This window comes from Pelobates fuscus, chromosome 3 (genome assembly GCF_036172605.1).
Source record: "Pelobates fuscus isolate aPelFus1 chromosome 3, aPelFus1.pri, whole genome shotgun sequence".
Classification (NCBI taxonomy): domain Eukaryota; kingdom Metazoa; phylum Chordata; class Amphibia; order Anura; family Pelobatidae; genus Pelobates; species Pelobates fuscus.
In genome coordinates this window covers 180,389,406-180,411,450 of record NC_086319.1, presented here as the reverse complement: position 1 = coordinate 180,411,450, position 22,045 = coordinate 180,389,406, and the positions used below count along the sequence as shown (strand labels likewise).

The 22,045-nt window shown below is 39.6% G+C and overlaps 1 protein-coding gene across 3 annotated transcripts in view; it reads left to right on the top strand.

Moving 5' to 3' along the window:
* Positions 1–2,040: 2,040 nt before the first annotated feature.
* Positions 2,041–22,045, top strand: part of CRY1 (cryptochrome circadian regulator 1) — a 39,009-nt gene continuing 19,004 nt past the window's right edge. For 2 of the 3 annotated variants that reach the window (XM_063447787.1, XM_063447786.1), the window contains exon 1: positions 2,041–2,808. In XM_063447787.1, coding sequence (XP_063303857.1) covers positions 2,651–2,808 — 158 coding nt within the window. In that variant the 5' untranslated portion in view covers positions 2,041–2,650. The remainder of the gene's footprint in view (positions 2,809–22,045) is intronic. The other variant, XM_063447785.1, reaches the window with a different exon arrangement.

The following is a 22,045-nucleotide window of genomic DNA, read 5'->3' as shown; positions in this document are numbered from 1 at the left end:
CCAGGATCCGAATTTAAAGAAATTGGAAATGTCAAAATTAGAAAAAGTCTATCACTTGGACCCTGGCAGAAAACATACCATTAAATATTCTATATGTTCCGATTCAAATACATATTAAGGTATGGATGTCAAATGTGTTAAGAACAGATGCTATTTTACTATTCTGTAACATGAGGACTTTGGCATGTGCTGTATAGGGAGATTGAGAGCAGTGTCCTTATATAGGGAGTTTCCTTTCATGGCCAGTGTTTAAATTAAAGTTATGACGGAATTTTGCCTATAAGTAACGGAGGACAAAGGACCACGTTCTCTTCTTCTACTATTCGCTCTCCTCTCCTGGTGTGTCCTGAATTGATGATACAAAGACGACTACTTAAAAAGGTCTCTCACTATCTGTAACGTCGCTACGAAATACCATCTGTTAAGTATATTATTGTTTGCATTTGAAGTAGAATAAATGCATATATTTTATAAAGAACGTCAGATTGTGTATTTGTACTTTTTGGTTAATATAGATGTATATTAACCTGGCAGGCCTTTAACCCATGAAGATATATACATTAAAGACTTATTTCAATCAACTTAGAAAACACAAATCAAGATATTACACTCTCTGTCACAATGTTTTTGCAGGGGAGATAGGTCCCAAATTGGACTATATGTTGAAATGGGAGAGTGAACTGGGTGGGGTATACACAATAGATGACTGGCACGACTTCCTTCTTACGTTGAAAGGCATTACACAATGTGTTAACCATCTGGAGCCTCGTTATAAATTAATCTACAGGTGGTACCCAACTCCATCTAAGCTTTTTAAATGACACCTTAGTTCCACAAATAAATGTTGGAGAAGCTGCGGCCTAATAGGGATTTTCGCTCATATTTTCTTGTCATGCCCTAGGATTGTCTAATATTGCCAAAATACCCTTCCATTAATTAATAGTATTACAGAATTCAACATTGTTTTATCTCCAAGTCTCTGTTTATTTAAAAACTTGCTGCTAATTTACTGCATTTTAAAAGAATTATGTGGGGTCACCTTCTGGTGTCAGCTACATCGGCAATGCCAAAGTATTATAAATCACCTGTTACACCTTCGGTGAATGAATTTATCTTAACGCTTCTTCATAACAGAAGTAATTTGCATTCCATCTGAAAAAAATGTCAATATGCATGTAAACTCGTATTATAGCCCCGTTTTTTTTTTTCACTTTTTTTTTAGTTCGTTTTTGTTTTTATTGTATTACTATTATTGTAATTGTTACATTATTCCACTACTTGTTATTATCAATATGTACAATTATTTTACGGTTTTAAAACAAGAACAATTTGAAAAGAAATATATATATATATATATATATATATATATATATATATATATATATATATATATATATATATAGTGCAGCTGTGATTCCAGTTGGCCTGAATTTTTTTTTTCCAGATAAACAATTTTAGCCTCAATTTTGACATTCAGATTTTTTACAATTTCGAGTTTGGTGGGTAACCCAGATATCTCTAAAAAAACAAACCCAACTGCTAAAAACCATGTCACAAACCCCCAGCTACACTATAGCTGCTCTGATAATAATAATGTGAGAGTGTGTGTGTGTGCCAGCCGGTTACCGTATGTAGGGCAGGGTATTGCGGAGTGAATAACACGTTATATAACACGCTGCCTGCCCGCTCCTTATAGGGAGAGCCCGCCCGCCCCCTCAGTGACAGCTGTGAGGGGATTACCGGGCACCGCTCGGGACCTGTTACCGGGGGGAGCGGCTCTAGCCCACACTCACAGTGTAACACGGTCTACACCCGGCGGGACACCGAGTCCCGCCAGCCCCGCCTCTCCCGTTTACCAACAGTGGCTGCGCGCGCACCCACAGCCCGTCAGCGGCAAGCTGCTCTGCAACGTGCTCATCCGGGCATTGCTGCCACACAGGGGGCGGGGCCGCCTGACAGGGGGGGCGGGGTAACTGCGTCACTGCCCAAACACATGTCTTCACTAAAACAGCCCGAATAACGGGACACGGCTATAACCCGCGCGGTCGGACTCTGTGGCGGTAATAAAGCCGGGAGCCGAGTGCGAGGCGGCCGGAGAAGAGCATTAAACCGAGCGCCCGAAACCACGGGGATACGTCATCGCAGCGAACACACTAGAGAAACGTGAGCGGTGCTGGACACGTGACAGGCCGCCGAGCCAATCGGAAGGCTGTGGGCGGGGCTAGGTGATGTGTCTGGCGGTGTGCTTGGAGAGCGGACTTGGAATGTTCAGTCGGAAGCCGCTTGGCTGCGGGTTAGTGAGGTTCTATTGACTCTGTGCACCCCCCCAATACTAACTTCCCTGTGAGTGGGACCTGCTCCCCCAAATACTGGATCCTTGGTTCCGAGCTCTGACGGCACAACATGATAGAGAAACCTCTGCTCTCCACTCACATCCAAGGAGACCCTTTATTGTATACCCCGTCTAAAGAGAGTCGTAGAGGATAAACCCTCTCCTGCTGCATTCTCTATCTATTACAACTGGGCACTATGAGCCTCAGTTGGACTTGATTTCTCAATTTTTGTTTTGCTTGTGAGTTCATTGACTTCATTTTTTTCCCTTTCTTTTACTACATTTTATTTTTGTGTGTTTTAATACAAAAAAAGAACAATGGGGGTGAATGCTGTCCACTGGTTCAGGAAGGGGCTGAGACTTCATGATAACCCAGCTTTGATGGAGAGTATAAATGGAGCAGACACCATCAGATGTGTCTATATTCTGGACCCATGGTTTGCTGGATCGTCAAATGTGGGCATCAACAGGTGGAGGCAAGTGAAATTCACATTTATTGTTATGGTGTTCAATATACTTTACAGGCATAGGCAACTTTCGGCACTCCAGATGTTTTGGACTACACCTCCCTTGATGCTTTGCCAGCATTATGGGTGTAGGAGCATTATTAACATCTGGAGTGTGGAAGGTTTCCTATCCCTATACTATTACTGCATTGGCTGAAGTAATTTGAGTCTCAACATTTGTAAACTAATGTAACAGCATAAAACACTTGTCCCTAGTGATTTTCCAAGAAACTATAAGTTTCTTGCAAAATCACATTTTCTAAACTGATTTGTAGAGTTTTGGCAACTAAATGAAAAATGTTTACAATGATACTGTGTCTTAACATGTACAAATGTTTCCTTATCAGCTCTCCACATTTTCTGGTTCAGTGAGAAACCACAATACATGATGTATAGAGAAAGACCCTACAGAAACTGCATATCCCTTAAAACAGTGGTTCCCAACCCTGTTCTCAAATACCCCCTAATAGTCCCGGAATGAGGTTTACCCAGTTGTGTCTAAGGTGTTTTTTTAGACACAAGTAATCCCTAAATCCTGGACTGGTAGGGGGTACTTGAGGACTTGGCTGGGAACCCCTGCAGAATGTTGCATATCTCACATGGTTAAAGATGGTATCTTAGGAGTTAGTCACCAAACAATGCATAATTGAGAATTACAAATTGCTAGCCCAGATAGCCGAGATAGAAAATTGACTTTTTTGTTAAATTCCCAGGCTCATAAGTATTTAATGCTTTAGTACATGGGTGGCCAAATGTAGGCTTCCAGCTGTTGTAGAACTACAACTTCCAAGGGGACTGCCCCCTTGTCACCTGCATTGATTATGTTGAATTAATGTTTGGCATCAAAATAACTTCAGATGAAAGTGCTATTACTTGCAGTGGCCGATCCACACTATGGTTCTATAACCAGTGCCCAAGGCAAACCTTACCCATCAGTGCAGCTCCTCGAGGCGAGTTGGCTGACGGGAGGCAGGGAGACCACTTTATGGTTAAAGGGACACTAGGCACCCAGACCACTTCCTCTAATTGAAATTGTCTGGGTGCACCTGTCCCTGCCCTCCTTAACCGGCAGTGTAAAACTTTGCAGGGAAACTGCAATGTTTACATTAAAGGGTTCAGACTGCCTCTAGTGGCTTCTAGAATTTCATGAAATTTGACTCTGGGAAATTTGGCTGGACATACTCATGCTTGCATGAGGATATCCAGCATGTTGAAAACTCAGACCTGAAAGCACTGTATAAATGCTGGTTGTTTTTTGTATTTTTTTTTTAAATATATAAATAGGGTGGGCCTAATGCGCGCGCACACAGTGACTTTAAAGCAGAACTATCACCTTTTCTGGAAAGTAACATTGACTCAAACTTTGACATGATCTTACTTTTGCTGACTTTTTTTCATGTGACGCTCCTTGTTCTTTTAAAATGTATTCTAAAAATTCAACAAGCGATGTCACAATCCAGTTCAATCCAATCACTGACAGGACACACAAATCAAAGAAGCGGGAGAACACAGATGTTCTTGGTTTTGTTTTTTCCATTAAGGGATCAGTATAGTGTTAGGAAAACAAATTTCTTTTCCTGACACTATATCATCCTTAGGACCCCCTCAACCTGTGGGTGCCCCTCTCTTGGCGCTGCAGGGGTTAAAACCCCTTCAGCCACTTACCTTAATCCAGCGCTGGGCTCTCTCGGCGCTGGTGACCTCTCCTCCCCCACCGACATCAGCTCCCAAGTGAAGCAGAATGTGTATGCGCCGCAAGAGCCGCGCGCACATTCAAATAGTCCATAGGAAAGCATTTCTCAATGCTTTCCTATGGACGTTCTGCACGCTGGATGCAAATTTCGCATTCAGCATCGCAGAAGCAGCCTCTAGCGGCTGTCAGGAAGACAGCCACTAGAGGTTGGATTAACCCCTAATGTAAACATAGCAGTTTCTCTGAAACGTAGTCAGCTTCCACCCTTGGAGGCTTTGTAGACCAGCACGGTAAACTTCATCTGGTGCTGGAGTAAGTTCATTTTTAATTTTAAAGCTTCTTAAGGGTTTATTTGCTAATGCCAAGTAGGGCATTGTAAACTAGTATATAAAAAATATATAATTTTAAAAAGGTTTATGTAAGATTTTTAATGAAGCATATTTGATGTGTGAATAATGCCTCTGTAGTCTCATTCCTCAAAAGGAGTTAAATCACTCTTTTAGATTCTGTGTATACATGTCTAGCCACACATCCCTTGGCTGTGATTCAAGTTGGTTATAATCATTTTTCTTAAATATGTTATATAGTTTTTGTTTGTTTTGTAGTTTTAGTTTTTCTTTATTGGTTTGGTGTGGTGTTTTGTTTTATCCCATAGTTTCATTTAAAGTATGCTCATCATCTACAGCAGACCACAAACTTAACAATGTATGTGTACTCTACTGGGATTTATTGGACAAATATAACACACATACAGTGTTCTTTACTAAAGTGAGAATTCAAAGTGAATTTAAAATTTAAGACCAGAGTAGCTGTGTGAAAACATAGTTGACTTAGAGAGGGTTTTATTTTAGCAATTTTGACCTCTAAATTCATGTTGAATTCTCACTTTAGTGAATAACCCTGATAATGTTTGAGAGTCACTACCTGACCTAAGCTGTGTTCACTTCTGAAGCTGTGAAGCATTCGGTAATGCCGAGCATGTGTAGTACACACTGGCCTTGCAGGACAACTCTCATTTAGAGGCTGACTCTGTGCAGTTATTACAACTTACTTCAACTCCTGTTGAAGTGGCTGCCTGTACGCGTGAATACAAGAGGGCCGCAACCTCTGAACTTAAGTCGTGTCTCCTGGGAGATGTACACGATCATTCCATGGCATGGGACAGCACTCTGGGTTTGACTGGAACTCTGTAACTCCCATGGCATCCCCAGACCTCTGACAGCCCATTTACCAATAGGGTGGTATTGAGGTGTGTGTATAGAGTTAGGCACCCTATTTAAACCGTGAACAACTGATCTGTCATTGCTCAGTTGTTCTGTGCTACGGTACATCCCTACAACTACCTGATTATTCTGCTTTCCTGGTTTGCTTGCCCTAATGCTTCTGAACCTTGATGCCTCAATATTTTACTTTTGGACTGTCTTACTCCCTGCTTGGATTTGTTTGCTTTGGACTTTTATTTTATTTGTCAACCTCTGCAAGTTCTGCACTTTGGGTTTCATACAATAACCTGACAGCAGTAGTTATTGTGACCTGTGAAGGATGACAAATTTACACCTCTTGACCAATCATGTCCATCTATGTGGTTTCAGCCTTATTTTTGTGCTGGTCACATGGTCAGCTAGCTTAGTGGCTCACAGGGTTTCAACAGTTAGGCCCATGTGTGCTGCTCTAGCCTTGTTTTTATGCTGCCCATGTGATCATTTAAGTGGTTCATACAGGCTACAATCTTCTGTAAATCGTACTGCAATCGGCAGAGTGGATAAGCTCTGAATAACTGAACAAAGGCAGCAAACCTAGGGTAAGGGGACTCCCTCAAAGACCCACAAAGAGGAAATACAAAAAAAAAAAAACAGAAATATAGGTTGCACCAAATAATAAAGTACACAATAATCAATAGAACCGCAAACAATGGTACTGGGAAACCATATACAATAGAAAACAATGCAAAATTGTAAATCTATAAAACTATAAATCCACACTTCATACTCTTACAATGAATCTACTCCTGGTTACTTTAAAGAACGGACATCACTTGGAGAGAACCCAAAATGCTACCATGCCTAGCACTACCTTTTTATTCTATTCTGACCATGAAAAAAGTTCATTATACTGATGGTTAAGTACAAGAACTGGCAAATATTTGTTCACAGTGCACACAAAATCCTCAATCTGTTCTAACCAAAAACAGATTTCCGCCCACAAACAGAATTCACAATAATCCTTCTATAGTTATGGGATATCAACTCAACACGTTTGCTATATAGTTGTATCTGTGTGGAAACTGGTGAACATAATCAATATTTTTAACAGTGAAGTGTCAAATTTGAAGATGTGATGTAAATATTGACAGAGGGGACAAACCTAATGCCATGGCAGCAATCTTGTGGCGGAGGGTTAACAGTTGCACAATTCAAGTGACATTATAGTACAAGAGGTAAGACCTTCTAAATTATGCAGACTGCAATAATGAAGTGTAAACATTTGATTTCACTTTACAAGAAGTGTTTTTAGGAAGGATGTGCACATATTACATGAAGGGAGGTGTGACTAGGGCTGTATTTAAAAAAAAAAAAAAAAAAAAGTGCACGAACTCTAAAATGACCGATAATTGAGCAGTGAGACCACAGGGGTATGATCTTTACACCAAAACTGCTTCATTAAGCTAAAGTTGTTTTGTGATTATAGCATACCTTTAATCTAAAGTCAGATTGAAAAAAATGTGGGTTTTGCCATAGAAGGGAGATAAACTGTTATGTTTTGGAAGGATTGATTTTTAACCAACATGGATTCGCTTAGAAGAGATGCCTTTAATAACCTGATCCTTGAGGAAAGACACGTTTATAGAAAGGTTAAGGAATATGAATGTCCTGCCTTTTGATATTAAACACCTGTTAAATGGTGGTAATCACTATTTACTGGTGAGAGAGCTCCGTGGCGAATACATCATCAGTAAAATCTGTTCAACACTTGGGTCACAGGTTCAAATCCCAGCAGGGTTGACTCCCAGCTCCTTCATCCTTCTGAAGTAGATAAAATGAGTTGGGCTTTAAGGTAGCATCCCCAGAATGTACCTTTCCTGGTTAAATACTTATTATTTTTTTTTTTTATATATACATGATCAGAATGGTGTAATACCTGCAGTCTGTAATTTAATGTACTAGGGACATCCTCTTACAATCAGTGACGTGTGTGTATGTGTATATGTCACCAACTCAATGCATATGTAAATTATGTTTGAGGCATGTTTGTACCTTCTAGTTTGGATTCCAATATTATTGAATGGGTAAGGCAGTGGCTAAGTGACAGGCAACATAGGGTTGTAGTCAATGGAGTATATTCAAAGCATGGTCTAGTCACTTGGACCCATTCTATTTAATATTTTTATTAGTGATATTGCAGAAGGTCTTGATGGTAAGGTCTTTTTGCTGATAATACTAAGCTATGTAACAGGGTTGATGTTCCAGGAAGGATAAGCCAAATGGAAAATTATTTAGGTAAACCAGAAAAATGGTCAGTTGTGGCAACTGACATTTAATGTGGGTAAGTGCAAGACAATGCATCTTGGATGTAAAAATATATTTGATAGTCCTAACCTCAACATCTGAGAAAAGGTATTTAGGGGTGATTATTTCTGAGGACTTAAAGGTAGGCAGACAATGTAATAGAGCAGCAGAGAATGCTTGGTTGTATAGGGAGAGGTATTAGTAGAAAGAGGGAAGTGCTCATGTAATTGTACAGAACACTGGTGAGACCTCACTTGGAGTATTGCACGCAGTACTGGAGACCGTATCTCCAGAAGGATATTGATACTTTAGAGAGAGATCAGAGAAGGGCTACTAAACAAGTTCATGGATTGCAGGAACTTACCAGGAAAGGTTAAAGGAACATGTATAGCTTGGAGGAAAGATGAGACAGGGGGGATATGATAGAAACATTTAAACACATAAAGGGAATCCACACAGTAAAGGAGGAAACTATATTTAAAAGAATAAAAACTACCACAACAAGAGAACATAGTCTTAAATTAGAGGGACAAAGGTTTAAAAATATCAGGAAGTATTACTTTACTGAAAGGGTAGTGGATGCATGGACTAGTCGTCCAGCTGAAGTGGTAGAGGTTAACACAGTAAAGGAGTTTAACCCCTTAAGGACACATGCCATGTGTGACATGTCATGATTCCCTTTTATTTGAGAAAGTTGGTCCTTAAGGGGTTAAAGGGACACTCCAGGCATCCAGACCACTTCTGCTCATTGGAGTGGTCTGGGTGCCAACTCCCACTACTCTTAACCCTGCAACTGTAATTATTGCAGGTTTTTATAAACTGCAATAATTACATTGCAGGGTTAACTCCACCTCTAGTGGCTGTCTACTAGACAGCCACTAGAGGTCACTTCCTGACACATAGCACAGATTATCTGTGCTAGAGCGTCGCCAGACGTCCTCACGCTGTGTGAGGACCTCCAGCGTCACTCAATTCCCCATAGGAAAGCATTGAAAATCTTTTTCAATGCTTTCCTATGGGGAGACCTAATGCGCGTGCATGCGCATTAGGTTACCTCAGCCGGCGGGCGTGATCAGTCTCACCCACCGGCTGACGTGATTACAAGGAGGAGCGACGTCGACCCGAAACTACCGCCGAGGGACATCGGCGGGGTCTCAGGTAAGTGACCTGAAGGGGTTTTCACCCCTTCAGCTACCTGAGGTGGGAGGGAGAGGGGACCTGCAGTGCCAGGAAAACTGATTGTTTTCCTGGCACTGGAGTTTCCCTTTAAGCATGCATAAGGCTCTCCTAGATATAAGATAAGGCCAGGGAATAATGAAAGTATTTAGAAAATTGGGCAGGCTAGATGGGCCGAATGGTTTTTATCTGCCGTCACATTCTATAGGAATTGCTTTACACAAAATAAAAATAAACTACAATGCAATTATCTTTTTTTATTTTTTTTTATATTTAAAATTCAGACCTTGCATCTGAATAAATACAATCAGACATGTCTATGGTTTTCACAGTTTCAAGGAGCTAGAGTAGGGTGGACCTGAACCCTCCAAGCTTGTGCTAAGCCTATGGAAGTTAGTCCATCAGTACAGTGGGTATCCATAGACTCTCTTCTCAATCTTTCCCTCATGTAGAGTTTCCAAATTCGAAGGGTGCTATAGACTAGGTCCCTCTAAAACTCAAGCGGAGGTGGGGTTCACCATTGAAAAAAAATATATAAATGCATCAGCAATGTGGCAATCTCAGTCAACTAATGGGCCACATAACTACCTCCTGGCCCACCCCTCACATGATCCGGCTGGTCAGTCTGAAACCTGTAGAATTGTATCTACAGTGAAAAAATATATGCCCACTATGCAGGGAAGATAAGCAGAGGTAGAACAGGTGTAGACTGTAGCCTCATCTTCCCACAGTGTTGCCCGTGGTGACACTTGTCAAGTGTTTGTTTATGTATTTGTACAATGTGTCATGTTGTCAGGAAAATGTAATCATTTTATAAAGTTGTAAGTCCACTCAAGCAGTTAAAATTCCATTGATAAGTGTAGTCTTTATGTCCACCATGCAGAGGGCTAGCACATAAAGATTAGATTGGACAAATAGTCCTAGTGTCAAATGTTTCTTGAGGATAGAAGTAATAATATTCTGATTGCCAGACTGTTCAAGACCTACTGCACTGAAAATAAGCATGGACCTTAGCTTGCTTAAAGAGCAGAATCAGTTAGATATAAACTTTCATAGCCAGTGCTGTGTAAGATGGTGGTCTGGCTGGGCACCCACTAAAGTACCGTAGGTCTGATTTGGATGACTTCCAGCTTTGTGGTTGAAGCTGATATGTGCTGAGATTTGTGGAACGAGAACTTATTTAAAACTAGGAGGGGGCATGAATATATTGCAAAAAAAAATTTCAGAAGTTTGTTTTTGTAAATTCCTTTTGAAGTTAAAGTTGGTGCATTATACAGATTTTTATAAACATTATCCATGAAATTGGAGAAAATGCACTGTAGTGGTCAAGCAGCCATTGATGCCCCTATAGGACTGTTACACTGATCCTGTCCTGTTGATCCATTCTCATTCTAGAATTGTACGCAATGCATTGACTGACAGACGAGGCCCGGAATTGTTTTTCTTTATAAAACAAAAAAAGAAAATAAAGTAAACATTCAAAGGTTTGCTGCAAATGTTGGTGACACAGGGTGGTAGGTGAGGACAACATGCTCTGCCCTTCTATCAGAACATAATTTGGTGTCCTATGGCAACTGCGCTTTAAGTAACATTAATATTGCCCTTTAGTTTTAGTTTGAGGTTCAGGCAACTGTCAATAAGATTGTTGAACATGTGCATTAGCCCCTCCTCCCCCGCCAACATTATTTGCCTTTTGTTTTTTCCTTGAAAAGAGGCTTAGTGCAAAGACACCTGTGCCCCGTAACATCAAATTGTATAAAAAGCCCGAGTGCCCTATTTGCTTTTAAAATCATTCTAGGAAATGTGTCTATGGAGATGTTGTGTAGCTAGTGTCAATATAGGGTGGGTAATCGGGTGCTAAAAAGGCAGATTAATATGTTGATACAAAACATTTCAGTGTCTCTTCTACTGCTAGAAGGTTCATCCACAGTACTTTGTAGGTCACCTGATGTTTTATGTTTCAGTTAAAGTCTCTATCTGTACTATCTCTGAGGGCCATACCATATGTTCTTGTTTTTGTTCTATCTCGAGCGTGTTTGGGGTTTGTTTTAGTGTTTTTGTTTTTTTTGGTTTACACTTTCCATGGGATGGAAAAAAAATATTGTTGCCTAGACCATTTTGTCAGTGGGTAAACTTACTTTACTTGGGTTGTTGAAAATTGATACATTTATTCGATAATTTTGGTTTTGCTTGGATAACCATTTCTAAAATGCCCCGAACTTGAACACACACGGCATTAATGATAAAAAAAAGTAAATTTAACACTCTAAATACATGGTTAATGTATATTCGTGTAGCTAATTGGTGTACTTTGTGGATTTTTCAGAGCTAGTTGAGGATTTATTGTACTGTAGCACATACTTTTTCTCCCGTTAATTTCATAAATGTAGTATCGTGCACAAAACATAAATATACTTTTTAAAGAAACAGGTGGGGGGAAATAACCCCCAGTATGGTTCAAAATAAGCCACTTAAGTTTATATTCTTATATATGATGTCTTGTAATAAAATATAAAATTTAAAAAAAAACACTTGAGCTAATGCTTCCTCATCCACCCATGCAACACACTGGGGGTGGGCTGACGGAGACATTTGTTAAGCACCAAACCATTTAAAAATGGTTTAACACCGAAATGGTGTTTGGGAGATTGCAGATACTATAACCACTTCAATGAAATTATGCGTTTACAGTGCCTATAGTGTCCCTTAATTTATTGAGTTGCTAAAATGCCCCAAATTTAGACATGAGCAATGTTGAAATTCCAAGATTGGAAAATGAAATGGCTGTGTATATAAACTAACCCTTAATGACACCAAATCCTTGAAAATTGGATTTCTGTACTCTGTAGAGGAAGCCAAGTAACTTATTTTATTTATTTATTTATTTATTTTCTTCACTTTATCACAGCTAGCAGCCCCAGGTTTACAAAATACTGCCCAAAAAGTAAATGAGAGAGAAGTTTGAACGTACCCCTTATCATTAAGGCCCAGAGAAGCAAGAAAAAAGGGTAGGTGATGGGGTCACATGACTGCTGCCCAATCCGAATAACTCACTGGTCAGTCTGGCGTGAATGGCATAGAAATTTAGAATTTGTTATATTTAAGTTGCATGTTCAACTTTCCTCTTCGGTTATTAAATACAGTGCTGATCTCTAGAACATGTATTTCTGGGATTGATTGAAAAAAAATGAAACACGCAAAATACAAATTTTCCATTATTGTATGCACTTTGGAACTTTTCACAGGTATGTACATTTTTATATTAAAAATGTTGAAAGTTGTGTGTAGCTTTTTTTTTTGACCACTAGAGGGATGCAGAGAGATTTCAATACTTAAATGTCATTTAATTTTGATAAAGCTTCCAAGTAATATTTCCAAGCACAATACTGTTTTGGAAGTTACAGCTTTGTGTGTGTGTGTGTATCGATCTATCTAAATACACCTGCCAAGAATGGGGTACATTGATGTTGTGGCAGGTTTATGCAATGTATGACCATATACTGTAACTAAACCCCCATTATTTTTTGCCTAGGTGAGGTGTTTTTAAATAAAACTATTAGTCTGTGAGACTTGAAATTGCTTTTCAGTGAATGATAACAAGTATGTGTGTGTGTTTCTTTCTTTTAATTTGTGAAGTATTTTGTAGCCCAGTGAATAACCCTTATTGTGTGTCTCTGACCTAAATAGAATCTTGAAGTTAACCGATATCCAATAGTTATGAACATAAGTTCATTCAGCTATATCCCGGGATGTGGCATTTGTATCGCCTTGTGCATATAGCTCCATAGGAATGCACTTGCCACATATGGGCATCAGGTCCCTAATGCTCTTCTACAAAGGGGCATGGGATAGAACCCATGTAGACACGTGGGATGGGGGGAGGGGGGGTTAATTAGGGTCATTAAAAACAAAAAATTTGTAATACTAAAACCTTTTAGTATTCCATTGTCACAAAGTGGTTTTGGTATATTTGAAGTTGTTATAGGCCGCTTCCCCCTCAGACAATTAACGGAGCAGGAGATGAAAATGTCTAATGTAAACACTCTGAGCTGCAAGATCTAATTAAAAAAAAAAAAAAAAATATATATATATATATATATATATATATATATATATTTTTATATATATATATATATATATATGTATGTGTGTGTTTTTGTTTTTTTTTCTCTTCACTCATGTAGGCTGCATGAGTTACAGCTAGGGGAGGTGTGGCATAGTATTGAGCAGTGAGACTGCAGGGGCATGTATACCATTGTGCACTGTACAAGAAAACTGCTTAATTAGCCCTTTCCTGACTGTGGACATATCTGGTATGTCCGACAAAAAAGGTCCTTAAGGACCGCGCACGTACCTGAAACGTCTGTGGCGAATTAGAGCACTGGCAGCTATTATTATTTTATTATTTATATAGCGCCGTCAGATTTCGTAGCGCTGTACAATGAGTGGACTAACAGACATGTAATTGTACCCAGACAACTGGACGTACAGAGAGGTGGAGGGTCCTGCTCAATGAGCTTACATTCTCGCTTCCAGACGGTCTGATGGTATTGCAGTGATGCTTTGATGTCGAAGCATCCTGCAATTCCCCCCCCCCCCCCTTACTGCCGGGCTACCGCTCTCTGGAGTGATCACTTCCGGCTTGCCCCATGTGACGCCCAGCAGTGAGGCAGAGCATTGGAAGTCATCAGGCAGGCTACTGTTGCTCTGCCGTGAAGATAAAAAAAAAAAGAATTTAATAATAAAAAAAATTAATCCTTCCCTCCATTCCCATGTACTTACCCGATCGCTACCGTTTCCCCGCCGGCGATCGGTGTTTTTCACTGGGGAGGTCTGACAGTCCCCCCTCGGCAAATTAGGACACCCAAGGGCCAGGTGATCGCTCTAAAAGAGGTGTCCATAGTGCTGCCAGAAGGGGATTGCCTGAACTGACAGGCAATACCCCTGCTGGTGAAAGAAGTAAAACAGTTTTCAAACACAGTTTTCAAATAATATTAAAAAATAAATAAAATTAATTTATATATATATATATATATATATATATATCTCTCACAATGGAAAATCCTTGCACACAGGCTATAAATTTAACAGGTACTTGCCGGGTGCTCACCCTGGGACTTTCAATATCCAACAAGAAATAGTAATGGTAGCACTCACGGTCTTCAGTTTAAAATATCTTCTTTATTTTGCAAGAATTAAAACATAGGCTCCAGGATCAACGTTTCAGTCCTCTCTCAGGACTTTCATCAGGATCCTGATGAAAGTCCTGAGAGAGGACTGAAACGTTGATCCTGGAGCTTGTTTTAATTCTTGCAAAATAAAGAAGAAATTTTAAACTGAAGACCGTGAGTGCTACTATTACTATTTCTTGAATTTTTTTTATTTTTTTTACCAGTAGAGCGCACTCAGGAGTCTTTCAAGGTAAATTTCATCTGTTGCTTTATTGAGCAATTACAAATTCACACAACGTTTCAGTCTGTAAAATACTTTTTTTAAGGTGGAGAGAGGGACCGCACCGGAGCATTATATGATGAAAATAATGGCATCTTAAGAGACCATTTAATGGCAAGAAAATTGTATATAATCTGTGTGGGTACAGTAAATGAGCAAGAGGAAAAACACAGCTAAACACAAACTCTGCAGAAATGTAAAAACAGCCCTGGTCCTTAATGGTAAGAAAACTGAAAAGCGGTCTGGTCACTAAGGAGTTAAAGGAACACTATATAGCGTTAGGAATACATGTTTGTATTCCTAAAGCTATAGTGTTGACCTACCTATTTAGTTGGTCTGCCCCCCATATGAGGGTTTGAAAGATACGTTTTACTTTGCTTATATCCTGTGGTGTACTGGTCTCTGCATAATAGTCTTGATGATCTCAGCCAATCCAGGCCACTGCACCCAGATGACTTCATTGAAATGATGTGTATGGATGTCTTTAGTGTCCCTTTTAAGCAACAGCTCTTTTGGTGCTTAGAATATACCTTTTAAATCTACTTGTGTGTTTTGTTTGTTACCTATTTAGCTTTACAATGATTTCTGCCTGTTGTTTGTATTCCATATAGAATCTGTTCATCACTGTTTTTTTTCCTCTCCTAATCCATAATGTAGTGGCTGTACTTGATTTTACGCTAAATATCCCCTTCCCAACATCTAGGTGCATCATGTGCTTGGTAAACTAATGTGCTTTTAGTATAAACCGCAAATTGGTTATTTATGGTCACCAGATACAGTGTTAACTCCTGACTGTTAAGTAGTTTTGCCAGCATAGAAAACAAAAACAAATTAGCTTTGATATATGCAGCCTTGCAATGTAAATTGAGCTTTGCTTGCAGCATCCATTATATTTGTTTTTACATGTGTTCGGTGTGACATATGAACATTACTAAAGAGGCTCTGTTACCTACAGGGTTCAAAAATATATATATATTTTTTCCCCACAGTTTTGGCAATAAGTGTGTGCATAATATGTGCAGCTTACGAAAAGTGATGCATTTATGTGTCTGGATTTATAGACTACATAATATGTGTAGGATTTCAGCTTATTTTTAAAGTTACAGGACACAAAATACAAGGAGTAAAAAATTTTTCAATGTGAAGCTATTTTAGAAGTTGGTATGTTTGTCTTGTAGGTTTAGTAGCCATCACAGAAAACAAAATTGCCAGTGAAAAGTATATATTTATATAAAGTAGATATCACAGACTATTTACCTAAGGTTAGTTTGACATTTTTAACGTAGCCATTTCATTGCCAATCTCTGCTAAATATTGGAGTTTTTTTTTTTTTTGTATTTTGTCAAATACACATATAACTAGGTTTTTGTACTGTGTATTTCGTAAAGCTGGTGTGTGCTATTCCTGCACAGAACCCCATATTGTGTTCGGCTACATCTGCGGAGTATAACAATACCCCAGGCTGTCAGAGTGATCACAGCTGCAGGGACAGCGCAATCTGGGGTTACCTTTAGTAAATGACGGAAATCTTCCGTCAAGGGTCCTTAACGCAAGGACAAGCTTGACGGACAATTTCCGTTTTTGGGCGAGAAGGGATTAAACCAGTATAGTTTAATTGTTTTACAGATACGTTGATCGGGTACCTGCTGTTAACATGCTCTGAACTATATTCTTCCTGACTCTAAGGCAACGCCCTCTGATTCCTTTACAAGGTGTACACTGCTGTGCCTTGCTTTATTGCAGTGTATGCTTTTTGTTTGTCATAACTTTTTTTTTAAAGTAAATTTTAATAAACGGGGGATACTGTCTTAAAACTGTCACATATGGATATGTGCAGTCAACCAGCCAACCATTTGTTATCAGGACTACCCATATTCTTAAAGGTATAATATAGGCATCAAAATAACAGCTTAATGAAGCCATTTTTGTTGTTGCATAGATCATGCCCCTGTGATTCCATTCATCGGTTCTCTGCCATTTAGGAGTTAAATCACTCTTGTTTCTGTCTATGCCACCCTAGTCAAAACTCCCCTGGCTGGGTTAACTTGCTTCAGAGGTTTTTATACCCTGGTCTGTAAATTGAACTTTAACCACACACAGAAAGATCCTGTGCGGTCATGAAGACTGTTAACAGCAGGAAAGAATAAATTCTAGATTAAACAGAATGTGAAGTGAAGGCAGTTTAAACATTAATGTCTTTACAGGAAGTGTTTTGGAAGGCTTTGCAAGTCACATGCAGGGAGGTGTGACTAGGACTGCATAAACAGTGATTATATCCTAAATTACAGAGAATTGAGCAGGGAGACTTCAGTAGCATGAACTACACACCGAAACTGCTTTATTCAGCTTAACTTGTTTTGATGCCTATAGTATGCCCTTTACTATTGTCCATGTTGCCTTAGTATACACAGGTACTGTACAGAAGTATAGTTCGCAAATGTATTTAATGTTTGTGTTTAACCCCCCAGCTTGAGAAACCCCCGAAACCTGAGAAGGCTGCAACCGCATTGTCAATGGCGGGTCATTAGTTCATTCAAATTTCAATACATGCATGATTTATGAAAAGGGTGTTCTGCTATGTTTTGTATACTTCTATATAATGTTAAAGCCTCTATTTCTTATTTTAAATGTTTATAATCGAGAACTAATTATGCCATCTATGTGGGGATTGCTACTGTAGCTGTATCCTTGAGGGCTTCGTTAAAATCCTTCCTTCCATGAGTTTCTGTTTCAAAAATGTATCTTGTAATTGAATTAATTGTTCAAGAACACAATTTTTAAGCCACTGGAAGAGCGAAAGGAACAGTGACCTAGGTCAATGTCTGAGCCAGGATTAGCCTGGCTGTATTCTGAATTCATTGTCCTTGCCTGTGGAACAGAGGAATGTTTCCTTACAGTGTAATAACAGATTTAAATTAAATGTTCTGTACTCGAGTACAAACTGTCTACACTTATTGTTCTATTTTGAGATAATGTATTTGTATGTCTAATACAATGACTGGGTAATCGACACTGATATCGGACTCAAAGCTTTAGTGTGGGTTACTGCAACAAAAATTGTATGCATTAGCATTGGTATAGGGTTTCTATTTATACAACAGAGTATATTCATTAATTAGTATTTTTTTTTTAAATGTTATTTATTTATTTTTGTTCAGCTAGGTTCTCATTGTTATTTAAAAATGCAGTAAACAATGTTTTCACTCTGGTGACTGCTGTAATTAGTTTTAGGAATCCGAAAATGTTTTCAATCGAGTATTTTTACACCGATGTCATGGCTGTGCCACTCTTCTTCCTGTATCTCGCTGGCCAGGAGTTGAATTGCTTCTGTTACATGATAAACACAAAATGGGTCTTCGTGTAAGATAGCACAAACATTTTTCCATCCATGAGAAGTTTTTTTTTTTTTTTGCCATTTAGTGCGAGTCATGTTAAACAAATGCTTGTGTGTGTGTGTGTGTGATTTTCCCATTTTTTTTTTCAGTTCTTTTTAATGAAACGCTCCAAACATAACCACTACAGCCCACAGCAGTGGCTACCTGGGGTGTCCTTGTACCCTTTAGTGGGTAGGTCAGACTTCCCGAAACTCCGGCCCTCCAGATGTTGCTGAACTACAACTCCCATGATTCTCAACCCATCTATTTAATTCATATAATCATGGGAGTTGTAGTTCAGCAACATCTGGAGGGCGGGAGTTCGTGGAAGCCTGGTGTAGGTAGTCAAACTGTTTAACAGTGGTTAAACAACTTACCTGAGTTTCAACAGGTTTAGGTAGTCTCCTCTTATGAAGCTGTGCAGTTGTGGCTCATTGACATGTAGCCATAACTGCTCAGGACTGGTTACACGCAGTTCTAATGTACTTCTGCTAAGTAGGTCACTGTACAGGGAGTAACCCTGTTCCTCTACTGGTTGCTAGAGTGATGACCTACTTTCAGATATTGTTGTTACATGTTATATAGTGTAAAAGGAAAACTGCACAAAACTGTGCCATGACTTGATAGAAATCTTGGCCTTGTTTCAAAGTGGCTATTTTTGTGCAATTTTAACAATTGGCTCAAATTAGTGGACTTTTTTTTTTGTCCTCAATCGTGCATGACTATATCAGGGAAACCCCTAACTGAAAAAGTATTGTTTTCTATTTTTAAAACTGGGACAGAATGGTTTTCCTAAAATGTATTTTTAGTTTTTCCATGGAATTTTATGGTTTCCTTTTGTTGTGTAAGTCAGGCTGCTGCTTCTTCCCCAATACATAGATTTCTAATTTATTGTGTGTGTATGTTAGGTTGACTACAAAGGACAAAGATAGTTGGTGCACTGGATTCTTGGTTGCCAACAGACTTATGTCTAATTTATTGTGAATTTTTGTCAGTTTATTATGTCAGCTTTTTTCATTTCTGGTGTCTTAAACCACCATTTATTAATATACACCATTTTTTTTTTTCCGGACACAAGACCGCCACATTCTTCCTTTAGTACATCCATATTCTTCAGGAGATAGATAGATAGATATAGATATATATTTATTTATTTATTTTTTATATATTTATTTATTTTTTATGCACAAGAAAAGACCATGATTTTCTAGCCCAGGAGCATTTTTCCATGGCTGAACTAATGAAGAGTGGGTCCTGGTACTAGAATTTATTTTTGGGTCACCCTATAGAGCAGGGGTGGTGGCCAAAAGGTATATCTTCAGTGACCATACAACTCCAGTGATGTGATTTTTTATTTTTTTTTGTCCATCATTGCAGGGTTATGTATGCAGTGTCTGTTTCAATATAGGTGTATATTTGTATGAAGTTTTGGCATTTGAATGTAGGTATGTGCTTGTGTGTAGTGTCTGTGTTTGGATGTAGGAGTCTTCTTGTTTTTATAGTGTCTTTCCGATTTGAAAAGGTTTATTTTTGTGTACTGTTGGAATCCGGGTTGGACTGGCCCACCAGGTTACTGGAAATTTTCCCGGTGGGCCGCGGCACCTGGGGCTGGCAGGAAGCCCTAATGTTCTATTTAAATAATTTTTCACTCGGACTGTGACTGCTTATGTCAGAGGGAATTCTGGGGGCTGGTGAGGCCACATTAAGGCTGCTGACGGCCGGAGGGAGCACGGAGTCACTCTTCCTGATTCCCTGCAGCACTTATGCCACGGCCCAGCCCCCATTCAGAAGCTCCACCTCCCGCACTCAAGCAGGGACCTTGCTGCAGGAGGAGGCCTGGAAATGGCCTCCCAGAGAAAACGTTATCTCCCACAGCCTCCAGTGCCTGATAGGGTTTATATACTGTGTGTGTGTGTGTGTCAGTGAGCTGTGTGAGGGGGGGGGGGGGGTATTGATGGTGTGATAGAGGGAGGGGAGTGATAATGTTGTAAGGAAAGGAGGGGGTGTGATGGTTAGGGATTATATATATATATATATATATATATATATATATATATATATATATATATATATATATATATATATATATATATATATATATATATATATATATATATATATATATTGTTGGTGGCCATAATGTCCGGTCTGCAGCGTTGCAGAATATGTATCTCAAGAGACCCAGCCAGAGCGTTGCCATGGTAACTTGCGGCAACGCTCTGATTGGCCAGATCTCGCGAGACACGTGGTCTGCAGCTCGGCGCTCTCTGGCCGGGCAGACTGGAGGGGCCTCGCACCCGGTGGCATACAGAGCAAGCCGCCGGGCCCCATCCTGGTGCCGGCTCCTCGGTCACTAACCGAGGACCCGACACAGTCTGCCCTAAGGTGATTTTAGGTGGCTGCGAGGCCTTAGGCGGCCGCCTAAATTCTCTAATTAGAGAGACGCCTCTAATCCCAGTCTAGCACTTGGTATTAAAACAGTGATTATATGCACATGGACTTATGGGGCTGGCATACTTCTCTCCCTTCTGTCTCCTCCTCGTTCTTTCTATCCCTGCAGCAATTATCAGGCAGGTTGAGCTCATTAACTGGGGAAAATGGACATGGAAGCACGGCAGAGAGGTGGAAGTTTGGGGAGGCAGAATTAAAACCTATTCGTAGTTTAGGTGCGGTTACAGCATTGTATGCTGGGGAATGACGTTGAATATGATTATAGTGAATGAGCATAGCATTTGGGGAAATTGAAACGAGGTGGGCAAAAGCAGAGAGGATAAGGTGGAGCACCAGTCATTGCTGAGAGCAAAGGGTCTGTTTGCAGGTGAACTGTTTTTTTTGCCAGGACAGAAGCCCAAAAACATGACTGTCTTGCAAAAATTGGGTTACCCATTAGTTTGCTTTACAAGCACTATAGTTTCCCTTTAACATATCAAAGTTGCTTACCTAGCACTGTAGTGCCCCCTGAGGGGATATGTGATTTGCCACGTCAGGATGTTGTGCTAGAAGGAGGTGAGTATACACAGAGTGCCAATGACAACATTGCCAAGGGCTGTGAAGCTAAACTATAGTTAATCTCTACTTTCCCTTATGCACTTTGGGGGGAAAAAAGGCATCATTTGAAAAAAAAAAATGTGGCGGAGACGTGCCTTAAAAAAAAAAAAAAAAACATTGTAAAAAATTGCCAGAGCAGCTTTAAATCACTGTTTCTGTTTATGCAGCTGTAGCCACGTTCCCCTTGCTTGTGACTCACACAACCTCCATGGCTCCACTTAAAAAAGTTAAATAACTCTCCTTATTTCCAGGGCTGCACGGATCTGGTATTTGCTGGCACCGCCCGCACTCTTCACCCTAGGCTGAGATCATCAGATTTGATGATCTCGGTCAAGCCAAAGCTTTCCCATAGCAATAGCATTGTGAGGGTGTTGCGAATGTTTGGCAAAATGCCACACTCCACCAATCCGCATATCCTTATAAATCGGTGCATCTCTATGGGGAACATTCAGCGCCTCCATGCAGAGCATGGCATAGTGTCCCTTTTAATTTTCCGCTCCTACAGCTTATTCTTTTTACAGTTCAATGAACATAACTTCTAATCACACAAAGGAGGCTCTAGCACACCATTAATAGAGCAGGAGATAAGAATCTAAATTAAAAATACACTGATTTAAGTCCAAAATTTCAGAGGATTAAGCAGTTTTACACAGGGGCATTATCTATACACCAAAACAACTTCATTAAGTTAGTTGCTTTAGTGCTTAGAGTCCCTTTAAGAAACCCCTTGAACTCTTAGAATCTCAGTACATAAGTCTTGTATTTATAAAACCATAGCATTCCTAATTGCTACAAAATATACATTCTCAAAATAAATGAGATTTATAGTCATTGGGATTTTTTTTGGGGGGGGGGGGGGGGCTGTGGAGATTGGTTTTGTTATGTATGGGTTTTTTTTTTGGTTTTTTTTAATTAATCTTTATATTTTAAATATACAGTTAGGTCTGGAAATATTTGGG